At 35.4% G+C, this 24,134-nt stretch overlaps 1 protein-coding gene across 6 annotated transcripts in view; it reads right to left on the reverse strand.

The window, feature by feature from the left end:
- The window catches only part of CNTRL (centriolin), an 81,235-nt gene that overhangs the window by 52,785 nt on the left and 4,316 nt on the right, over positions 1–24,134 (reverse strand). For 4 of the 6 annotated variants that reach the window (XM_057722175.1, XM_057722174.1, XM_057722176.1 and 1 more), the window contains exons 2-10: positions 21,379–21,626; positions 19,331–19,461; positions 16,257–16,387; positions 14,745–14,886; positions 12,509–12,695; positions 9,352–9,545; positions 2,870–2,989; positions 1,824–2,052; positions 333–442 (exon numbers count right to left, since the gene is read on the reverse strand). In XM_057722175.1, the coding sequence (XP_057578158.1) occupies positions 333–442; positions 1,824–2,052; positions 2,870–2,989; positions 9,352–9,545; positions 12,509–12,695; positions 14,745–14,886; positions 16,257–16,387; positions 19,331–19,461; positions 21,379–21,595 (1,461 nt within the window). In that variant the 5' untranslated portion in view covers positions 21,596–21,626. Of the gene's footprint in view, positions 1–332; positions 443–1,823; positions 2,053–2,869; positions 2,990–4,389; positions 4,439–9,351; positions 9,587–12,508; positions 12,696–14,744; positions 14,887–16,256; positions 16,388–19,330; positions 19,462–21,378; positions 21,627–24,134 lie in introns of those variants that run through there. The other 2 variants (XM_057722177.1, XM_057722178.1) reach the window with 2 other exon arrangements.

Raw genomic sequence — 24,134 nt, forward strand, 5'->3', positions numbered from 1 at the left:
TGGTGAGTGTTTAATTAAATTAGAAGAGATATATTAGGAAGCAGCTTCCCTGGGTAAGTTAGACACTTTCATAACAGAGTAGATGGAATATACCTTTTTACATAAATCATTAAGTAATGTTTATCTCCACACTCTATAAAATACTAATAGGATGTCATCCTGAATGGAAGGAAATGAAGTTGGAAAATGCTAGAACCATATCTGACTCTGAAATTTGTTATTCTGTAATTACTTAGGCACTGATTCAAAGATTGTTTTATGCAGTTATGAAGAGGGAAATACATTTCATTTCTGGCATTTCTGCTTAGCAATGCAGCTTTACTTTTACTTACTTTTTTAAGTTGTATAGCTTCTTCCAGTTGTTTAAATTCTTCAGTAGCTCTTAAAATCTGTTGTTCTGCCTTTTCTATTTCATCATGCAGTACTGATAGTCGAGCTTGTGCTGCAAATTTAAAAACCATGCACACAGACACACACAAGAAAAATCTTGAATTCTCAAATTCTACCTTTTTCTTAGCAGTAACTTCCTCTCCCCAATTAAGATTATACAACACAGGAATAAAAAAACAGTAATTTCCTATGATGGTTTTTCTCTCTATTAACCTCTTAGAATAGTTTTACAATATGCTATAGAGCTATAATTTATCTATTTATGTGTAAAATTCTTAACATAAAAGGTGCTTTACTTGATACTCGCAACATTAAAGAACTCTCTTGAGAGAATAAGGATTTTAATTGGAAATATGCACTTACATGTCACTAAGTTATAATTAGGTTTAGAGTATTAAACAAAAACCTGTGTTAGAGGCAAATGCTTTATGATGGGACTCAATATCAAGAAATTCACTACTGTACAGTCTCTCCCAGCTGCAGGTAATCCCAAATCAAGGACTTTCCATCTCAAATTTCTGATTTTTCTCTCCCTCCCTGCCTGCCATAAAACTATGAGTCCCTTGAAGCTAGTCTGTACATATATCTGATTCAGTTTTGCTTTCCCTGTCCAGAGCCTTGCATATAGTATATGCAGACACAGACAACTCTGTCTCTTTTCTCTCCTCTCCAAGTCAACCTCTATTGGCCTTCCATGGTTTCCATTTTGCTGCCGACCAAGAGAAGATGGGCTACTAATCTCATTGCTTGAGATCCCTACAACGGGCCACGATTACTAGTGAGATGAATGAACTCAGGTCTGCTTTCTCCTTCCTCCATATGCACTCAACTAAGTGGGGAAGTGTGTTCAAAGTTTGCCATTTGGAAGGTCTCCAAGTGTCCGCTTGGACTGATTTCTTCCTCTTTGTGACTTGCCAGGAAGTGGTAACATTCCTTGAATTAGATGATTTGGGGGTGGTGGGGGGGTGTAGTTGAGGAGGTGGAATGTGGGACAGGTTAGGAAGAGTCAGAGGCCAGCCTCAGGCCCAAGCCTAAGGAGAGTGCACTGATCCAGCTTATCCAAAGCGCTGCTTTAGGTTTTGGCGACACGTAGAAGAATCAATAACTTTACTTGCTTCAATTATTACTAATTATGCTTTTGAATATGTAAGTCCCATGGTGAGAAGCACCCATTGGCAGGACAAGATTTAAGCCTTCTTGGATCCCCTGGGTATGCTGCCATCAAATAACAGTCAAAAGCCCCCATTCTTCATCATAACAGGCACCATTAACAAGGAATCCGCTCAATGACTCATTACTTTTGTTTTAGATGTCTCATGTAAACAGTATAATAAATAACTTCAGCATGTTTAACTAGAAGAATTAAAAAATAAAATTTGCTTATATATTCAATCTTTTTATATTTTTAAAGAATTTAAAGTAACTTTTTTAACCTGCACTTATTTTGTCATCTTTGTCTGCCAGTTGCGTGTCCAGTGGTGTGGGGGCTCTCAAGGTCACATGTTCATTTCTAAGTTGTTCCCCTTCATCTGGATCCAACCTCTTGATCTCTACTGGCTGGGCATTATCAGTAATGTAACTCTCGGTGGCGAACATATTTCTCTTGTATCTGGATTTGCCAATGTAAGGGCTTTCATCTGGGGCTTTATCAATGTCAACATACTAAAAACAAAATAAATAGATCTTATGATTTAATAAGTAACTACTATGCAGTCAAGTGACATTACTCATTTTATTAGTGAAGAATATATCACAGAATTGCCTAAATAGTAATCCTACATACACAGAAGTTTATATATATATATAAAATTCTTTTATCTTATTCTTAATATACTAAAAAAGAACTACAGCAAAAGATACTCTCAAAAGGACTCCTCCTCCTATCTCTGAAGAGTGAGCTGGACTGACTGATTAAGGAAGTACCTACAGTACGTGTTTCTCAGTCTAATAAATTTTAACTATTGAATTTATACTAAATAATATATGATATTGATTGGAATCACTGGATCCTGGAAGCTAAACGGTTCCCTGCTGCAGTGGCATTTATGGTATTTATACAAATAATGGTTGACTAGTAGCGAACTCAGTGATTACTGAACAAACACTGTAGGGAGGTATCTATTCCATGGTCACTGAAGCAGGCAGTGCACTTTTCCTGGAAGTGTGGATTTAAGGAAGCGGACCAACCGCACTCTTGAGTGAGGTAACTGAGGATTAGAAGCGCTGCTTATGGTTATAAATACGGATGTGGGCAAATATCCTCTTGGGGCTTTTAACCTCTTTTGGACACTGCTCTACCTCACTGAGCCAAATAATTCACAGATTCAACCAAAATACATTTATTCTGCTGATATCCTTTTAACAAGAATATGGAGTGGTTATTGATAAAATCCTGTGAACATCTCCACCACCCTGACCTCCCCTGCCCCATTCTATGCTGGCTTTAACTTTGGATTACTGCAAAATCAAAATAACTCACCTCTGATGGATAGTAATTTAGTGGCTCAAATTTAGCATCAATTTTATAAAAAGCCAATTCCTGTTCCAGTTCATACTGTTTCTGACATGCTCGTGTTAGTTCCATGGTCTTCTGTCTTAGCTATTGGCCCAATTTGATATGAAACAACACACAGATTCAGTAAGTTAGTATAAAGGTACAGTGGTGTGGCAAGTTCTAGCCATAACTGATAATTAGACTTTTTAAAAATCCCACAGCAAATAGAACAACATTAAGAGCACTTTATCTTAATTCTAAAGTATTACAAAGTATGGAATACAAAATTATCATTTCATAAGAGATCACATAAAAGACCTTTGAAGTTTATGTTATTTCAAGGTACAATGAATAAAGTTTTAAAAATCATTTAAATTTGCTTTATCCAAACATGAAAATAACTCTGTATGAACTGCTTTTAATTAACTAGTCTGCTAAGTACCTGCTTCCTGATTTCCCAATAATTGGTACTAATTTATTTAACTGACTCATGATAGCTTCAAATCATGGACAGAAATAATTGACCTTTATTACTAGCAAATTAGAAGGATGAAATTAGGAAATTGGTTTTAATTGTCGTACCGATGTTGCTGTAGTAGTTTGGCTAATGGCATCTCAGTTTTAAGTGTTCAGAACATTATTCTTTGTAATAGAGGATAAAGAATGTGGATAAATAAGCTCAATCAGATCCAAATATGGGATACTAAATTTTTAATACAGTAATCCTACTGTAATTACAACTTTTCAGTTATTCTTAGAAATTTTAGGAGCTAGAAGAAAACAAATTGTCTAATCTAACCCTCTGAGTTTATAAATAAGAAACTGAGTCCCAGATTGGTGAACTGACTTGTCAAAAGTTACATAATTAGATGAGTGGCAGCAGTTAAATATTTTATTAACTACCAGTACCAGCCCCCTTTCTGCTAAACCAATCTTTGAGTTCATTTCAAAGGTCCACTAAGTGATTTCTGCTTTTTCATTCCCCCAGGAGTCTGATAGTAGATACCAGACAAAAAACATGCATGCAGAAAAATTCCATTAATATAAAAATGCAAGCTGAAAAGAAGAAAACATAAACAAACATGAATATTTTACAAGGCCCGTGAAATCAAAGTCGTGCATGATTTAGCTTTCAGTCACCTCCTGATTATCCATCCAAGTGGAAGTAAGGCCAACCTGGATAACAGAGATTTCTGACTCACTGTATGCCAGACACTGTGCTAAGCACTTGACGTGCTATCCCACTGAATCTTCACAATTACCCTATGAGATGACAAAAGCTGTACGGAGAGGTTAAATAACTTGCCCAATTGCATAGCCGGTAGCAGAAGAGGCAGAGTTCAATTTCAAGTTTCCTGATTTCAAATCCAATACTCTATTACACTACACTGCTTTCGATGTCCTGCTGCAGGCTGTCAAGCCCATTATCACACTGATGCTTTTACTAACGCTCACAAGTCCCCAAGTCTCAAAAGAGCAATTTACAACTAACAATGTCAACTAACCTTGGGCTTCTCTCCTCAAAGATCAGTAGCAGTGGGGACAAACAAAGGCAAATGTGATTGCACCATGGAGGATATATGGACTGGTCTCTGCAGGCAAAATACAGTCGACCCTTGAACAGTGTGGCTCTGAACTGAGCAGGTCCATTTACATATATTTTTCAATAGTAAATACTGTAGTACCAGACAGTCAGTGGTTGGTTGAACCCACAGATGCTGAGGAACTAAGGATACTGAGGGCCCACTGTAAGTTATATGTGGATTAACCCCTGTGTTGTTCAAAGTTTAACTTTAATAATAAATACTGTCTTTTACAGCAGTAGGCTTAGCATATAGTAAGCATTCAATAAATGTCCATTGAAGAAATGCATAAAAGAGCAAATTGGGAGTCAAAGGCCTTGGAAAGTAAGCTAGATACAGTATTAGCTGTAGATAATCAAGAGCTGACTGCAGTTAACATATTTACCAACAGGAAAAATGATACAAATTCTTTCCCCCACATTCAAATTCACTTTCCTATGTAAACACTCATTAAAAAAGTTATACATAACAAAGGGAGTCCAACTCGAGGATGGAAGATGCCTTAGAGGACTGGGGCAGGGAGGGTGGGGGGGACTCGAGGGGGGGGAGTCAAGGAAGGGAGGGAATACGGGGATATGTGTATAAAAACAGATGATTGAACCTGGTGTACCCCCCCCAAAAAAATAAATAAATAAATAAATAAATAAATTAAAAGTTATACATACACACACAAGCACATTTCTCAAAAGGCAAGCCAGTTTCAAAACTTAAAATGTACATAAGCATATTAATACAAGTTTTCATGCAAACCATGAAAAATATAGTATACAATTCAGCCCTGAACAAACTACCTTTAAGGAAGAATAAAGAATCGGCAGAAAAGGGTCTGCAAGAAACCAAGACAAGGGCTAAAAGGAGAAAGAAGTGAACAGATACCATCATCTGGAGAATTCTGGAGAGTGAGGCTGTAACAACATAAGCTGCTCTTTACTGACAACTTACCTTAGGAAGATATGGTTATTAATACCTGCATTATTCCTACATGGACACATTTTATCATCATTCTGAGTTTCGTATTTACCACCTTCGATTACTTAGCTTGATTCATTTCAAGTCATTTTGACATTCATAACCTCACTTAGTCCTCACAACTCTGTGGGGCTGGCAGAACAGGTAAATCATCCTCATTTTAAAAATGAGGAAAACAAGAACAGGAGTGAAATAACTTGCAAAAAGACAGTGAGTAGTATTAATATTAAAGTTAATGTTTGTTGGTGGCAGGAGAGGGGGGCTATTGCAGGTTAAATGGCCACCAGAAGCTTTCCTTTAATGTTACTATGTTTCATTTATAAGTTAATTGACTTACTACATGAGGAATTACTTTATGAAACTAGAAAACATTATACAACTATAATGATATTAGATGATATATAATATATATCATGACATAATATATATCTAATGATATATTAGATGATATTATTACCAGATATTCTGCATAAGATAATGGAAATGGTTTTCAAATGTAGGCTCTTAGACTAAGACAGAATTTTTTTTTTTAACATAAAATAGTCCTTTGGAATAATAAAAGAACAGGCAAAAACAATATGAATTTAACAAAGAAATACAAAATAGCTAATAAATACATATGCAGTACTCAGCTGTCCAATACCTAAAGAAATGAGAAATTAAAGCAATGCAATTCCATTTTTTTCTATCCTATTTACAAGTTCAAAATAATACTATCAAGTGGGGGACTGGGCTCTTTCACCCACTGCTATAGAAGTGTGAAGCAGTTATAAGCTTTCTGAGGGGTAACATTAATATTTATCAAAGTTTAAAAATTTAAAACTTATAGTGATTATGCTAAGGAATTACTAGTATGAATGCATAAGGTGTGTGTGTATATATATATATATGGATTTTCTCTATAGTATTGTTTCTAATAACAAAAAAGTGGAAGCAACCTAAATATTCATCAATAAGAGTAGGTTAAATAAATTATGGAAAACCCATATAATGGAACATAGTACAGACTTTGAAAAGAATAAAAAAGAATTCGTGTGTGTGTGTGTATGTGTGAACACATGCACATGTGTATGTATTTTTTTAACTTGGAGTGCTGTCCAATGATAGACTCTTCTGTAAAAAAATAAAATGCAGAATTTTAAAAAATACATAGTAAGATTTTTTTTAATTACAAAACATTCAAAGATTATATATATGCAATTACATATATATTATGTAGTGACATATATATTGTATAAGCATAGAAAACAAAAAGGATACATTACTCTCCAAGACACAGGGCAGGGGAAGGGTGAAGCCTTCATTTTCTACTGTATACATTTGTGTTGTCTGCATTTGTTATAATAATCATATAGTAACTTTGTATATAAAAGTGGTTTTAATAGTTAATGATAAAAGTAACATAATGACTCAAAGAAGAGCAGAGTCTGTCTCCTAACCAAAAATAGTTACAGAAAAAAAAAAAACCCAGCAAAAACCATTGACAAAACATTTATTTACAGCACAAACATATCAACATTATAAGCAAACAAACTATAATTTGAGAAAACTAGGCAACTATAATAACCCATAATTTGGGGGTAGCACACAAATATAAAATACAATATGTTGCCAAGATTTTCAATGGGTTGACAATGTGCACCAGGGAGTTGGCATATGAAAATCATCATGTTCTTTTGTCTTAGTAATGCAAGATGAATTCTATACTACAAAAAAGATCAATAACTCAGGAAAATTTATTAAACGTTCACAAACATCAAGTGATACCATAGTAAGTACTGTTTTTCTTTTAAGTACTGTTTTATTTTTGTATTTTAAATACAGATGTTAAGTGATGGCACAAAGAGTTCACTGCTAAAATGAAATTGATTGTAATATGTCTTCAATGATTTAATTACTCATCAATCCACTCTATTATGGAATGGAGTGCAATAGATCTATGTATATTATAAGACGATTAATAATCATTGGATTATTAACATCATATATAATATGCCTTCAGAATATAGCAGACATATTTGAAAACTACCTTCAAATAAGAGGCACATGAAGGAAGCCACAAATGCTCTGAATGTTCGACTAACAAAGATAGGAAAGCTGGCCTGTCTTCTATCATGTCCCCCTGACAAAGAACAGTTCAAGAAAGAGGTAATTAAGTAGTATTTGGATTTCAAGTAACAACTTCCCTCTCTACACAGAGGAGGGAATGCTTTTGTTTTCTTGCTTCAAAATGTAAGTTCTTAGGCAGAATTCTTTGTCAACAAATCAAGGAATTAAGCCAGAATGCCAATTTTGAAAAGGGGATGCAAAAAAAAAAGAAAACAAAAACACTGTATCAAGGATTCTATTAATAATGTGAGAAATACAATTCTCTAAGTTATGCACAGATGAGAAAAAGAATTGTCAAAAGAAAAAAAAAAAAAAAGAGAGAGTACCAATAGCTATTTTTTCCTTCAAGGAAAATGTCTAATAATTTTAGAGTCAAATTATCTAGGTTGAAAAGAGCTTTTAAGGTAATTTAATCCATCTCCCTGACTAATTTTTTTTTAATCTTTCCCCTAAACCCTGAGCATGTGGCCTGTTTCAGTGACAGCAAACACATTCCAGAGTCATTACATTCTATCTCAAGACAGCTGTTATACAGATCTCTTCTTCATTACTAAATAAAAAACTGTTTTCCTATAATTCTGTTTGCCATTTCTTAATTTCACCTTTTGGGACCTCCATCAATAACTTCAGTCTGTCTTCCATGAAACAGCTCTTTGACTATCTGAAGGCAATCGTCATAGCTCGCTGGGTCTCCTCTTCTTCAGCCTGGACACCCCTGTTGCTTTGGCCACTCCTCAGACATGGTCTCAAGACCTTTGAAGTCTCTGGGTCAGGTACCTTCTGAAGATATGCTATCTAGTCTGCCTAAATCTTTCTCTTTTAAAATATCTTTTCTACCTGTTTCAACCGTAAAGCCAAATTATTTAAAATTTAAACATTACAGATATGCACATATGGCAATTTGAAAGTGCTCTATAATTTCACTCCTCCAAAATAAATGCTGTCAAGAATTTGGTATACATTCCACCAGTTGACTTACATATACTTATACTATTATATACTGCCTTTATATATAGGACTAGATTGATATACTGTTTTACAGCTTGCATATGTGTTAGACAGCAATATGCGTTAGACGTTTTTCCATATGAGGATATACAGCTCTACCTTACTCTGATAGAAACACTATTATTCTACCACATGGATATTCACTGAGGGACATTTTAGTTATTAGCAATATTCTGCTAATATAAACAATAATGTAGTAAATCTCCTTGTATATATATGTGTATTTATATACATATATGCGTGTATGTACATATATAATCTCTTTATATATTCTTGCTACCATTTCTACAGAATATATTAGAAATATATATTATTATTATACTAAACCTATTACATAATAATAAATAAATATTAATATAATAAATAATATAAATATTATATACAATATTTCCAATATATAGGACATAGGGTATGTCCCTATCAATTTGGATAATTTTGCCAAATTGCTTTCTAAAAGTTTTTGCCAATATACAGTCTTAACAACAGTGCTGTTGTTTAAAAAAAAATAGAGACATCTAAGGGCAGTCTGACCAATTCCTCATGGTGTCGGGCTTCATTCTCCTCCTTTGTGCTGGGTATCATACTTTCACATAATGTGGCTCAAGATAGCACGCACCTTTAGGGCAGCCATACCGTACAGCGCACAGTCAACTACAACCTGTCAAACCTGTTGCACGTATTTCTGTTAAACCACATCTTCCCCATTTTATGGTCAGGAAGTTGTGTATTCAGACCTAAGAACAAAGAATTTTCTATTTTAAGAGAATATAGTCAAGGCAATGTTAGATACGGACTTACCAGCTCACTTTTCGTGTTTAGGTTACTCTCTAGCTCCTCACAGCTCTGTTTTTGTAACATGGCCTCCTCTTTTAATGATTTGTTCAATTTATCTTGATTTTTAATTTCCTCGAGGAATCTTGTTTGTTTGCTTTTAAGCTCTTCAGTTTCCATCATCTTCTTTTCCAGGTCTCTTTCCAGTCTTTCTACCTCTTCTGCCAGTTCAAATTGAAGAGTTTATTGATCATTATATTTTCTATTTGAAGAAAGGTAAGATGACTACTCGAATAATAGCAAAAGAAATCTTAGAATAGTATAAATACAATTCTACTTTTAAAATTATTCACGATGGTTTTGGAAAAAAGACAATTTTGAGCTAGAAAGTGATTTATATTAAGAGGTAAGAAGGTATTATCATTTGGATAACATTAAAAGATAACACTTTAATTCCAAAAGTATTTAATTCAATTAGTGTGTTGATAAAGGATGTTTTTTTCCAGGTCTCCTAGAAAAAAAAATGCAATACTTTATTTGATATTAGTAATTACACTTTGAAGTATGCTGCAAGGATGTTTGCAAAATAAAATACTATGTTATCTTAAAAATCCTTCAAAGGCTTCCTATGATGCTTGGGATAGGATCCAAAAAGCTTACATAGAGAACTGACAAGGCTTTTCACAATTTGGTCCCAAACTCCCTTTCCAGTCACATTTCAAGCACCCATTTCTGAAATGATTCCTCTTCTTCAGATCTGTGATGCCTATTCTCACCTGCAGGCTTTTATTCACATCTTCTCCCTGGAACTGTCTTCCTCTCTCTCCTACTGGCTTATTTTTTCATCCTTCAGGTCTTGTTTTAAAAAACATTCTGAGAAGCCTGCCCTGACTCTACCCTCCCCGGGTTAGACGCTTCTCAGGGATGCTATGATGACACTCTGCACCTCTGCCGCAGTCCTCATCAAAGAGGGAGTCGGAAAATGTGATCAAATAGCTTAGCTGTCTGCCTTCCCCACTTAAGTTTTGCAAAAGCAGAAACTGCATCTATCTGTATTACCACTGGATCCCAAGAGCTCAGCATCACTAAAAGCTCTTAATTAACATTCAAAGTTGTGAATGAGTCATAAGTACTTTAAACATTTCCCCCAACAGTATATGTATATAATGATTTCACTTTGCATTATTTGTATTTTTTAAGGATTCCAAAACATCAACTTCTGGGTAACAAATGTTGAGTTAGGGGGATCCAAAATTAATAAAAATCTACCACATTTTCCAAGTATTGAATCAAACCATACGAAATTGCTCTTTTTATAAGTCAAAATGGACTAACATCAATTTCAAATGGTTGAACAAAAAGGCTCATACCCTAACATTATTGTGTTTGGCTATTTCATACCTTCCTCCTCCCTTCAAACCTCCCATACTCCTTCTATTTTCTTTTTTTTCCAATCTTTTTTAAAATTAATTTTTGTTGGAGTATAGTTGCTTTACAATGTTGTACTCCTTCTATTTTCTTTCTCAGCCGATGCTCTCATTTTATTGAGAAAACAGATCTCACCACTAGGAACTTTCTCATTTTCCTACCACCAAAGCAACAAAACCACCCATACCTACATACATCTTCTCTCCCTTCTGATGGACAAAGTGTCCCATCCCTCTTCTCAAGAGACAATCTTTCCCCTTTTTTCTGATCTCATCTCCTTGTCTTCTCAAGGACCAAAAGAACTAAGCCAAAATTTGTCTCTCCACTACGCTCTTGAATATTTTGTTTCTTTGATTACTAGCTTTGAGATTTATTGCACTTGCTTCTGCCCATTTCCTGGTTTGGAAGCTACTGGTGAAGTTTTTAAAAACTTTTTTAAAAAATTCATTTATTAGGTACTATGGGAGGAAACTGTGGGAGGCAATCTCAAATCTTTACCCAAATGTCTCCCACCCACTCAGTCTTCAATCTATAATCTAGCATCTATCCCAGCCACTCCTTCACTGCTCTTGTCAAGCTCATCATCATGTTGCCAATCTAAAGCACTTCTCTGTGCTCATCTTTCTTCTTCATGTCTCAGCGACACTCAGCATAGCCAACCACTTCCTCTTTTGAAATCTTCTTGGCTTCTGCAAACCACTATTTCTTGGTCTTCTCCTACTTTACTGGCTTATCTTTCTCAGTTTTCTTCACTGGCTCCTCTTCTTGCTCTTCCAAACCCCTGAGTGAGCTAGTTGATTCTGGTGGAATTAAATATCATTTTTATGCTGATGACATATCTCTAGGACCAATCTCTTGAACTCCAGACTCATATTTCTGATTCTCCTCTTGGTTGTCTTACAGACATTCCAACTCAGCATTCTGAGTTCTCCCATTTTTCAAAACAGTATTACCATCCAGTCATTTACTCAAGCCAGAAGCTTGGGGATTATCCAATCCATTAGAAAGTGCTGCTGATTCTACTCCCAAAGCTGATCTGTCTATCCCACATCTACCACCTAAATACAGGCCACTAGCATTTCTAAGGCAATAGCCTTCTAACATGTCTCTTTATCTCCATTTTGCCCTGCTTCGAATCATTCTCCATCCTGCATCAAAAATAATCTTCTTAATATATAAAACCCTGCTTACAAGTTGTCAGTGGCTTTCTGCTGCACTTGGAATAAAATCCAAACCCCAGGGCCCTGTGACATCTCGCCGCCCCTCCCCATCTCTCCAAACTTGTACCTGAGCTACCCTCCAGTCACACTAATCTTTCTGTCTCTTAACTCACTAGGGTCTTCCCAATTTCAAAGTACAAGCTGCTCCCTCTCCCTCATGCCTTTCTTCACATGACTAATCCAATCCTGCCTTTGCCTTCAGTTAATATGTCACTTCCTCAGAGAGCTATTCCTTTATACCACTTTCCAAAAAGGGGGTTCTCCTCTGTTACTTTATCTGGGTATACTTGTTTTTTGTCTGTCTTCTTCCACTAAAACACAAGCTGCATGAAGGCCAGTTCCTTATGTTTTACTCACCATTACATCTGGTGATGTACACCTGGCTCACAGCACATGCCTAATGACTTATGGTGCCACTTTCTATGAAAATTTTAGTAGCATTATAAAGTTCATAGTAAATATATTTTTTCTGGATAATTTCTGAAAATAAATTCCTCTCCCACCCAAAGTTATTTTTTAAAAATATGTCACCTCACCTAAACTGAATCTCTCAAAAGCTTCCTGTCTGTCCTGAGTGGTTACTGGCTGACCTTCCAAACTTTCCAGTGAACGGAGGTGAAAAATGGTGAACTGGAGGTAATGAGGAAGGGTCACAAGTGGATTTTCAGCTAGGATCAGAGAAGTCAAATCTTGAAGTGGTTTCAATTTGCTTACGTCTTGGAGCTGAAAAGATATGTAACATTATTATTGGTATACCTGAATTTAAAAATCATAAGCATACCTAAGGGAAGTAATAAAGGAAATTGCTATTAACATGGCAAGGAACCTATTCATGAAACCCATTAACCAAAAGTAGTGGTTTAAAGGGAGGAACAGAAAGGAGTATATGAGAATCTATAATGTATCAAGGGCAATATTAGGCATTTTTCATATACCATTTCACTGTGACTCCTCACAAAAACCTATGATATAAGAATCATCTTAATTTTTTTTTTTTTTTTTTTTTTTTTTTTGGCACACGGGCTTAGTTGCTCCGTGGCATGTGGGATCTTCCTGGAGCTGGGATCGAACCCGTGACCTCTGCATTGTCAGGCGGATTCTTAACCACTGCGCCACCTAGGAAGCCCTCATCTTAATTTTATAGATGATGAAACTGAGGTTCAAAGAATTTAGGTGACTTGCTCAAAGCTCAGAGGTTATATGTGAATGAAATAAGATTTGAATTCAAGACTGCATAACTCTAATCCTATTATCTTTTCATTATGCTGATTGAACAAATAAAAAATATAAATGGCTATAAAAAAGGAGTCTGGTAAATCTTCAGGTAACAGTTATAATTGATAATTAAAAGAAATAAGGATACGTGGAGACACTCATGGTTCTGAAGTGAGATTTTTACATTTATCCAAAGAGGGATTTTAAAAAGCTGAGAAACACTACTACTGCTAGCTAGTATAAATAAATCTCTCCCAGGTGGGTGTGCACTCTTACTGAAGCCAACGTCAAATATGAACTGGGATGAGAAAGTCTTACAAAATTTGAAAGAATAATAAATATTCATCGAATAATTTTCCTGTAAACAGTACTATCTAGTGGTCAACTACTTTAGGAACATGTGTGACAAATTTTAAATAGATTCACGGCTATCTCCTCCCATCATCTCATAAGTTCCAAGAGCTCCAAGGTGATGCTGCGTAACATGGCCTGGGGCTTGGGCTCTGAGGCTCTTGGGCTGTCGCAGTGAAACGGTAGAGTCACTTTACCAGATCTTTATAAAAAAGAAATAAGAGAGTATAAACATTGCACAGCATTAAACAAATGTTATTATTACTGGCTCCTACTGGTGAAAGCATAAAATACTAAATAACTCTAAGGCTTTATTCCTTAAAGTTTTTAAAGTATTTTCACATTTATCATTTCATCTGAGTCCCATATCACTTCTGTAAAGAAGGCAGGGTAGAGACTGTTTTCTCCAATTTAAACAGTGAGTTTTAGAGAGATGAAAGATTCTCTAAAGGTCACAGAAGGCAAGTCTAGACCCATATTGGAAGTCACATCTTTTATTTTCTATTCTAAGATTTAAGTTCTTTAAATTAGGGCAGGATTGTGCCAATTTTAATACAGATTTAAATAAATTAATACTTTTACATTGCAATGCTTATTGAATATCTGTATAAATATCACAAGGAAATCATACAATATACTCCAGAGAAAAATACACATCATTATCAGCTTATGTGAACCATGATAACAAAGTTGCCCTACTATAAAAAGCTAGTGATTAACACATCCTGGAACACCTAACACTATAATCAAGATTAATTCAGATTAATTCATAAGTTTGAAAGAAAAGAACTCTGCTCTAGGCATTCAGTGACATGGATTCTGGCACAAGTTGAATGACTTTGGGTAAGAGAGTTAACCTCTCTGAGACTACTTGAAAATGGGAATAAAACAATGGTACCTCACTCACAGAATTTAAAAATAATCCCTGCACTGTCTCCTTAACAAGAGTATTTTTAGGCTCAAATGAAATGAAAGATGGGAAAAGGCTAAGAGGTCAACTTTTAGTTACCATGGAACCACGCAAAACCAGTACTGCCAATATTTAATTACCATACAGAATACTGCGTTACGTCTGAATTTGATGTTTGGTCAAAGGACCAAGGACATTAGAAGAAGTCCCATTTAAAAAAAAACTTAGATTTTAATATTTTTGCTTCAACAAGTCCGAAAAATTTTTAAATATTCTTGCTACTTTGAATAACTTACCGATGATATCTTGTTGCGTTTCAGATTGAGGACTCGCAAACATTTTAACTTCTTCCCTAACCATACTGGAATATGTTCAATTTCATTTCCTGCAAGGTTTAGCTTTTGCAGATTATGCATATTTTCTATGCCTTCAATTTTGCTGGAAACCAAAGGGTAAAATCACACTTAGTAAGTACAATGATAGTGTCCCTCCATTGTATTTTAAAAATAAACAAGCTTGGTTTTATGTGGAGTTACTTTTCATAATTATAATTTATAAATGAGAATTTAAAAATAGTGGCTAAAAACAAGTTTACCAGAACAGCTCTGGTGAACTCTTCATTACTGTCTGTGCCCAGGAATCCTACCAATCTTCCTATCAGACTCTAGGGTCCCACACACAGAAGAGTCTGTCTGTGGCATTCTCACTAACCACTGTGAAGACTACTAGTGGACAGAAAGCGGAGAGCTGGAAAGTTCAACAGCACACACTGTGCTATGTGCTTCAGCCCTGCACAAGACAAGACGTCCTTAATTACCCTGAGTCATCACCAAAAGATGAGCTATGCCAGCAGGATATGACTGCCATTTTGAGCTGGTGGACCCCCAGAATGATACTGTATTTATGAACAAAAACACTTTAATCAGAATATTTAAATAAATAAAACATTTATTACCCGTATTGATGAATTTTTATTGATGAAATATTTTCCCAAGTTGATTCCAATTTAATTCCTTGGTCAATTATCTATACTGGGCAAATATTTCCAAGCTTCTTTTATTTTCAGTTTTATTTTGTTGAAATTATTTTCACCAGGATCAATTTTTTTTAATACAAACTTTACATTAAAGATCTGATTCATTAATCACTTTTTTTTCCCATTTCATTTTTGCATATTAGAGGTTCCGCTACTGTTAGTTGTTTTGTCCTCTGGCCATCATATATACCAAGTCTTATGTGGAGGGAAAGTACATAGATATAAAGATTTTCAAGATTTGATAACTGTATCATTTTCCTATAACAAGTTTTCCATGTGCATTCTTAGCCACTGTCAGTTTTATTATGTTCATTTCTCAGAGTAGTACGTATTATGAAGTGGAAACAAGACTGAGTGTGTATTTATTAAAGCAATGAGCAAAGAAGATCAGGATAAATACACAGGCTCAAAACAGGCTGAAATATCTTTAGGATCAAAATGGCAAGGTTAAAACACTCTGCTTCATGCCACCTTCTTAATGTAATAAGGCAGTTAATCATAGACTATATCTGGGAAAACTTCCTGTCAAAAATGGAATTAAGATAAAATTTGGTACTCAAAAGTGTATCTCCTTTGATAATGACAGATATTATTCTGTACTTTAGTAATGCCAAAGTATGACAGTTATCATACGTGAAGGGCTAGACTACAAATGAATAATGATCAAAGTGCCTGCTCTTTCAAAGGATTCTTATAGTAACATGGGCAGCATTAATCTACCTCTTTAACAAAGATGACAACCCTGCAGTGCCACCCAGAAGTATTTACTTACCAGATCTTGTTATATGATAGGTTGAGTTCACGTAATTTTAGCAGCTTGTCCACCTTCTCAATCTTCCCTATTAGATTATGGCTGAGATTCAGTGTTTCAAGTTTAACACATTTTTCCAAATTTTCGATATACTAATTGGAAACAAATGAATAAATATTTTTATACAACAGATGCCTCGACATAAGCATGACATGTAAGCATGTGCATCAGGGGCTGTTCTGATCAGTCACCAGAGACTAAGCCCTCACTGCTCTCCCAGAAAACCCCCAGTGTGGCTTTCCTTGGCCAGGAGTGGCCATTCTCCCCACGTCTCCAAACTCTCCTTGCCCCTCAGCAGACGACACTTCCTGTGTTCTAAGAAACTGAAGACTATCCAATGAGAATTTCCCCATCGATCCTTTCCTCCATCTTGACTTTTCTATGCCTCTCCCTTTCTCCCCGCTTTTCTTCAAGGTTCAACTAGGTACTCATGCTCTTACATAACCTTACCCATCTCCTCTCGTTGTGTTCCCGTGTCTTCAATCTCCTTCTCTCTCCTGGATCTTCCCCTCAAGTTTAAAGACAGTCACTTTTCAACAGATATTCACTTCCCGCTTCTTACATGCAGATATGACACCAGGCAATGGTGACATACCAGTGAGCCAGACAATCTCGCTGTTGCAGGAGCCTACGTTCAACATGCTCTCTCTCCTCCATACAATACAAATTACCTCACACCCAACTTGCTTCCTATCAAGGTTTCACTTTATCAACCTTATTTTCCACCATGTTCTCATAAACATTGTGTACATCTGCTCACTCTGCTGCCTTCCATTCGCTATTATTCCATTGGCAAGGCAATGTATCTTCCACCCTTACTATGTATTCAAAATGTTCTCTCCAAGATCACCATTCATTCATCCATTCCAATAAATATTTATCAAACATGGACTGATTACATGGCAGGAGCTATTCTAGGTAGTGGAAATACGGAAAAACAGTGGTGAATAAGGACAACAAGGTTCTTGATTTCATTCACAGGGAAAGCTGATAAACAGAACAATTTCAGGCACTGAAGCATACAAACAAGAAAATAAAGATAACATGATGTGACAGAATGCAAGGCACCCAGAGGGCAGATTCTCTCTGCTGTGTTCACTACTACAGTAATAGTGCCTGGCACATGGTGGGTGCTAAATAAATATCTACTGAGTGAAAAAATGAGAGGGAGTGACAGGAGAAGGTCACTAATTGCAACTGGGTTGGTAAGAGAAGGCCTCACAGAGAGAGGAAGTGCACTGAGTTGAGATGCTAATCATAAGCCAGTTGTATGAACATCTGAGGACAGAGAATACCAGGCAGAGAAAAAAAATGTGAAGACCCTAAAAGAATGAACCTGGTGGGTTTGAGAAATAGAAGGAAGAGCTTTTTTAACTGCCAAATCAAATAATTTCTTCCAAGTTTTCATCCTATTTGATGACTCTGTGACATTTTATAGCACATCCTTTCCTGCCTGAAGTTCTCCCTTCTTTGGCCCCCATTCAACATACGCTTGGGTCTTCTGTTCGAACAGCCCCTTAGGACTTCTTCACTGGGTCTGTGTCTCCCATGTGCTCACTCTCTCCCTCTCTCTCTGATTCCCCCTCACTATTTCTCCTCTTAATCCCAGGCATTCTTCACACTAAGCTCTAACTTCCCAGAGATCAGAAATTAAGCTTATTCACTTCTGTATCTACTCCCACAGCCTAACATAATGCCTCGCATATAATAACCACACAGTAAAGATTTACTAACTTGATATTTCATTTTCACAACCTTTAAACTCCAGGATGTCTCCTTTTTTCCCTTTTAATTACACAAGACATAAATATATTCTAATAAAAATTTCAAACAAAACATAAAAAGCTCTCTTCATCAGGTCTCCAGGCCCCCATAAAAAATCTCACTGGTCAGAGGTAATTAACCATTGTTAAGAGACTGGTGTATATACATCTAGGCCTTTCTATTCATTTACATCTATATATACATATATAGAAAAACAGAATTTTTAAAAAATATTTTGAGACCTTGCTATACAAAATATTTTATGATTTGTTTTTTCCATTAAATATACTGGAATATTTTCCCGCATTAATACATAGAGTTCAGGGGTTTTTTTTGTTTTTGTTGCTGTTTTTTAAGAAACTTGACAGTATTCACGGTATATTACACCATAATTTTTTTAAGCAATCCCCTATTGATACACATTTGGTTATTTCCAATTTTTCTACTTTAATAATGCTTAATAAGCATGACTATTCAGAAACTTTTGGATACGTGTGCAAGTATTAACAGATTTCAAGGAGTAGAACTGTTGTTTTGGTGAGGATAAACTCGGTAAGGATAAACTCAATTGCTGGATCAAATAAGCACATTTGAAATTTTGATAAATACTATTAAACTGTTTTCCTAAAATGCTATAACACCGACTAAGACCATATGAGAATACCCATTGTTCCGTTTTCATTAAGATTTTCAATCTTCTGGAATTAATTTTTGTGACTAATGCAGTAGGCATGTAAGTTTACTTTTTTCCAATTAAAAAATTAATTGTCTATTACAATGTGCTCATGTTGTATAGTTTATGAATAAAGTAGTAAACAGTCTAGAGCAGGGATCGGCAAACTTTTTTTGTAAAAGGCCAAACAGTAAATATTTTTGGCTTTGTGAGGCATATAGTCTCTTTGACAATCACTTCTCTCTGCTACTGTAGTGCAGAAACAACCACAGATAATATGTAAACAAATGAGTGTAGCTGTGCTCCAATACAACTTTATTAACAAAAATAGGTAGTAGTCCCAATTTGGTCTACAGGCTGTAGTTTGCTGACCCCTTCTAGAGAGAATCAGTAACATAAAGAGTAATAGGAGCTTATGAATTTGAAGATGTCATACTTCTGATGGAGAATTTTCACTAGAAACGATAAAAGATCTGCAACAAATCTGGCGACATTAGAGTGAGATGGTACTGTAAATCTAATATAAGCTTTTTTTTTAAATTTTAAAGCACATAAAAATTAAAAACGATGTCTGTAATCAGAAATGTTGGTAACTTACCTTAAATTTCTTGCCACCATCTTTAGAAAGTGAAAGGTTCAGAGATTTTACCAAGGCCAAATTGTCCTGTTTAGCAAGTTTTTTAACAAGGGCCTCTGTAATATATCGAACTCCTTCATGTGAATCAGCTTCTGAAATTACACAAATAGATCATTATCAGTAGGGGAAGACATGAATACTTTGAAAAACAAATTGTCAATGTTATATAACAACAAAAAATTTAAAGCCATGCAAATGTAAAAATAGTCAGCTAGTTCTAATTGCAATGTTTTAATAATAATATTTTACTTTATGTAGAATTTCATAATAATGACAATAACAGTTATACTCTACAAATATCAACTGTGTGCAAGCTTTGTGCTAAATGCTTTACATTTTAAAAATTTAATTTGTACAACAAACATTTGGGATAGAAATTACTGTTCCCCTTCATAAAAAAAATTATAATTTGTTCAAGATCTTGCAGCTAGAAATGTGCTTGGACCTAGGAAGATGAATTTAAAACTTATACTTTTAATTATATGCAGCACTGATATTTTTAGCAATATTTTAATGTTAGTTTCATTTTTTTACTATATTGGCATTATTTAGTTGTTTGTTTTTTAAAATTCCAAAGTTCAAAAACACTGAAATTCTTAAAAATCTTCTTTTCCTATTTTTTTTAGGTAGGAAACTCAAATTAGTTGCTCTTTTAAATACTGAGGATCACAATATATTTTATAGAGATAAAATACTAACTTAAGTACTAACTAACTAACCTATCTTAAGAGCCTCCTGGATATTGCAGTCAAAGCTTGCTAAAGCCATGCTTAGTATAGCACAGGGAACTATACTCTGTAATGATCTATATGGGAAAAGAATCTAAAAAAGAGTGGATATATGTATATGTTTAACTTTGCTGTGCATGTGAAACTAACACAACATTGTAAATCAACTATATTCCAATAAAAAATTATTTTTAAAAAAGCCATGTTAAATTCTACAAAAGCATCCATAAAAAGAAAATTGCCTCTTGGTTCTTTCTTTATGAATCAAATTAATTCTGGGTTTAGATCCAGACTGTGGGCCAAAGTTCCCCTATGATTACTTATAATAAGTTAATATTACATTTATTTTGGTTCAAAATAATTTTAAAAATTTGGGCCATTCTAGGGAAGAAAGTATTCTAAAATGTTAATCAAATTAGAAATAACAACGTACCAACCAGCAGCAAGGGTATAGTCTAAACTCAATGCTAATAATGTTTATTAATAAGCAGTGTTCAGGTCAACAGATTTTGACGACCATGATTTCATGACTTAGTGAAAAAATCACGAAAAGTTTTCTTTCACGTTTAACCACATTAAGAAAATTCCTTAAAAAGAAGAATCTATTTGTTTTTGTTCTGTTTTTTTAAGAACTTTTATTAGATATAATTGATATACAATAAACTGCATATATTTAAAGTGTACAATTTGATTTTTTTTCTTATTAGTAATGCATATATGGCAACCCCAATCTCCCAATTCATCCCACCCCAACCCACCCCGCCCCCTGCAAAAAGAATCTATTTTTTAAAATAGATTTCTAGACTAACAGAATGCTTTTAAGAAAAAAATGAAAACCTTGGTGGAACATATATATGTCCCTTATGTGGAAATCAGTTCATTCATAGATTAGCAACTTGCCAATAAGCAGACTGGAAAAGCCCAGCAGTGGATAACATTTTTATAATGAATTAAGGCACTTCATTCCGAAGTGAACAGCCATGCCCTCCCCCCAAGCAAGGATGATGGTAAATTTGGCATATGAGCTTTAAGGCACTCTCCCACCACAGGAAATAATGCTTCCTCTTTCTGGAAACTCCCTTCTCCTAACCGTTTCACACATCTTCACCCTCACCCAGAAGCCTCCATCCTCCTCTGTCCTTACACAATTTCTGTCAATAAAAACAATGGGTCAAGTTAGCAGTAGGATATATATGTTACATTTGGGCCAAAAATATAAGTTCAATATTTTCCATCTGTACTTAAGAGTATTTAGTGAAATTCTTAGATTAAAAGCAATACCTTGATGGTCTTGGTAGTCCAAAAGCATAGTGTTTTCACCTATAATCTCGACCTGCTCACACCACTGTCTCCCAGAATGAAAAGGCAGAGTCTCAGATCCACTTAAAGGTGAAAGTGACCTAGATCTCATATTGGACGTAAGAGATGATGGACTAGGAGAGTGAGATGATGGTGGCACCTTTGCTTTGGAAATTTTTTGTTGAGGACCTTTCTTCATTGCAAGAATAAAGCTAGGTATCCATCAAAACCTGTAAAAGCTTCCAGTATATTTAACAAGGTTAATTTTTAGAATTATCAAAACTATTAATCTATTTCTAGAATTTTCAAAACTACAAAGTTATAAACTCAGAAGTTATAGATGCTAAAACCCAAACTACTCCAAGCTGATGGGAGCAGAAATTATTTCAGACATTGCTGATTACCTTATCAGAGGGAAAAGAGACCTCCAGAGGGTCTTGTACTGACACATACTCCAGCCAGAAGCCTTACCTGTCATTATGGTTCTCAGTTTATTGGACCAAACTGGTCACAATGGCTCTTCTACCCACAAGGGGTCCTAGAATCCAGGAAGCTGGAAATATTTGGCAACCAGCAGTATTTCATACTGACAAGTAGTCTCTCCTTCCTAAAAGTTTCTTCCTTTGGCTTCTGGGACACCACACTCTCCTGGTATCCTCCTGTCTCCCTGGCCAGCCCTTGGCCTCCTTTGCTGGCCAAGGCTCTCCTATTCAATCTTTAAATGTCAGAGCTCCTCAGGTCTCTTCTGGTCTCTCTGTAATTTTAATTTAGACAATCTAATGCACACCCATGGTTCCCAATATCACCTGTATACTGATATTTATATTTTCAGTCCAATCTTTCTCTGAGTTCCAGACACCTATTCCCCACTGCCTACCTGATATCTTATTAGCATCCTGAATCAACATGTCCGAACTGAATTTATTATTCTCTCACTCCTCCCCCATTTTCCTCCCACCCTGTTCCTCCTCCAGTGTTCCCTATGAACAATGCTCTTGGGAATAAGCCAGAGACCTCAGAGTCATTCCCTTTTTCCTATAACCAATCAATCACCAAGTTTTGTCAATGCTACCCCTAAATATCTCTCAAATTAGTCTACTTCTTTCCGTCTCCACTCTCATCTACTCTAATCCACGCCCTTATCAAACTACTATAATAGCTTCTAACTGATCTGTCTACAAGCTCTCTTGCCTTCCTCCTCCATCACTACATTGTAGGCAGACTGATCTATTTACAAAGTTTAATCTATCTGTCTGTAACAAATGAAATATTTACCATGACCTATGAGGTCCCCCATGATATAGTCCTGTCTCTAGCCTCACATCTGTCACTGGTTCCCTCAACTCTGTGGCTCTAGCCACACAGGCCTCTACATCTAATTTCTTCTGCTGCAAATGCTTGTCCTCAGTCTTGCCCCCCCCTTCTTTTTTTTTTTTTTAATCTTTTCAGGAGTTCTTGCTATACAATCTGGATATTAACCCTATTCAGATATATGATTTGCAAAACTTTCTCCCATTCTGTGGTTTCCTTTTTCCTCTGTGATATCGTCTTTTGATGCTCATTTAAATTTTTTTAAGAAGTCTAATTTGTCTATTTTTTCTTTTGTTGCCTGTGCCTTTGGTGTCATATCCAAGAAATCATTGCCAAATCCAATGCCATGAAGCTGTTGCCCTACGTTTTCTTCTAAGAGATTTATAATTTTAGCCCTTATATTTAGATCTTTGATCCATTTTGAGTTAATTTTTGCATTTGGTATTAGTTAAAGGTCCAAATTCATTCTTTTGCATGTAGATATCCAGTTTTCCCAGCACGATTTTTGAAAGGACTCCCCTTTCCCCATTGAATGATCTTGGTACCCTTGTCAAAAATCATTTGACCAAATTCCTTTACTTTTTATGTAAGAAAATTAAGGCCCAGATTGGTAAATGACCTGGTCAGACACAATGCTAGCTGGAGTAATGATGAGAATCAGATCTCCTCTCAAATTAATTTGTAAGTCCAATCACAAAATTAATCTAGTAGAATATAAATTCATGAAAGTAGGGATATTGTTCATTGATGTATTCCAGGCCTAGAACAGAGCCTAGAAGATACCAGATGATTGCTATTTATTGAATGAATTATTCATAAAGAACATGGAACCAATAAAATGCTATTTAGTACTTCAACAAAAGGATATTTTCATGAGCAGTATTAGTCCTCAATGCTAAGAGTCCTAACTTTCCAGACAGGTTTATGCAAAAAAGATGTTCATGATATACAAATGCTCTTATAAGTACATTGCAAAAATTATAAATTTGGCAAACTTTTAGACCAAAAAATCTTATAAGATGTATAGATCTTGTACAAGGCTGCAATAACAATGACTCTATTTTTGTTCAATAGTCATAATCTCCCCTATTCTCACTACTTAAAATGTGAAGACAAAACACAAATTATTTTTTAGAAAAGTAGCTTGCAATCCAAAGTTTTTGGATAGCTCAAATCTTAATGCCAGGGAATTCCCTGTGGTCCAGTGGTTAAGACTCTGCACTTCCAGTGCAGGGGACATGGGTCTGGTCCCTAGTTGGGGAACTAAGATGCTGTGCAAGGCATGGCCAAAAAAGAGAGAGACAGAGAGAAATAACAATAATAATAAATGACAGCTTTAAAAAAATCTTATTTTAATTAAAAAAAAATTTTTTTGGCTAAGCCATCCAGCATGTGGATCTTAGTTCGCTGACCAGGGATCGAACCCA

The sequence above is a fragment of the Hippopotamus amphibius genome, chromosome 2 (assembly GCF_030028045.1).
Source record: "Hippopotamus amphibius kiboko isolate mHipAmp2 chromosome 2, mHipAmp2.hap2, whole genome shotgun sequence".
Classification (NCBI taxonomy): Eukaryota; Metazoa; Chordata; class Mammalia; order Artiodactyla; family Hippopotamidae; genus Hippopotamus; species Hippopotamus amphibius.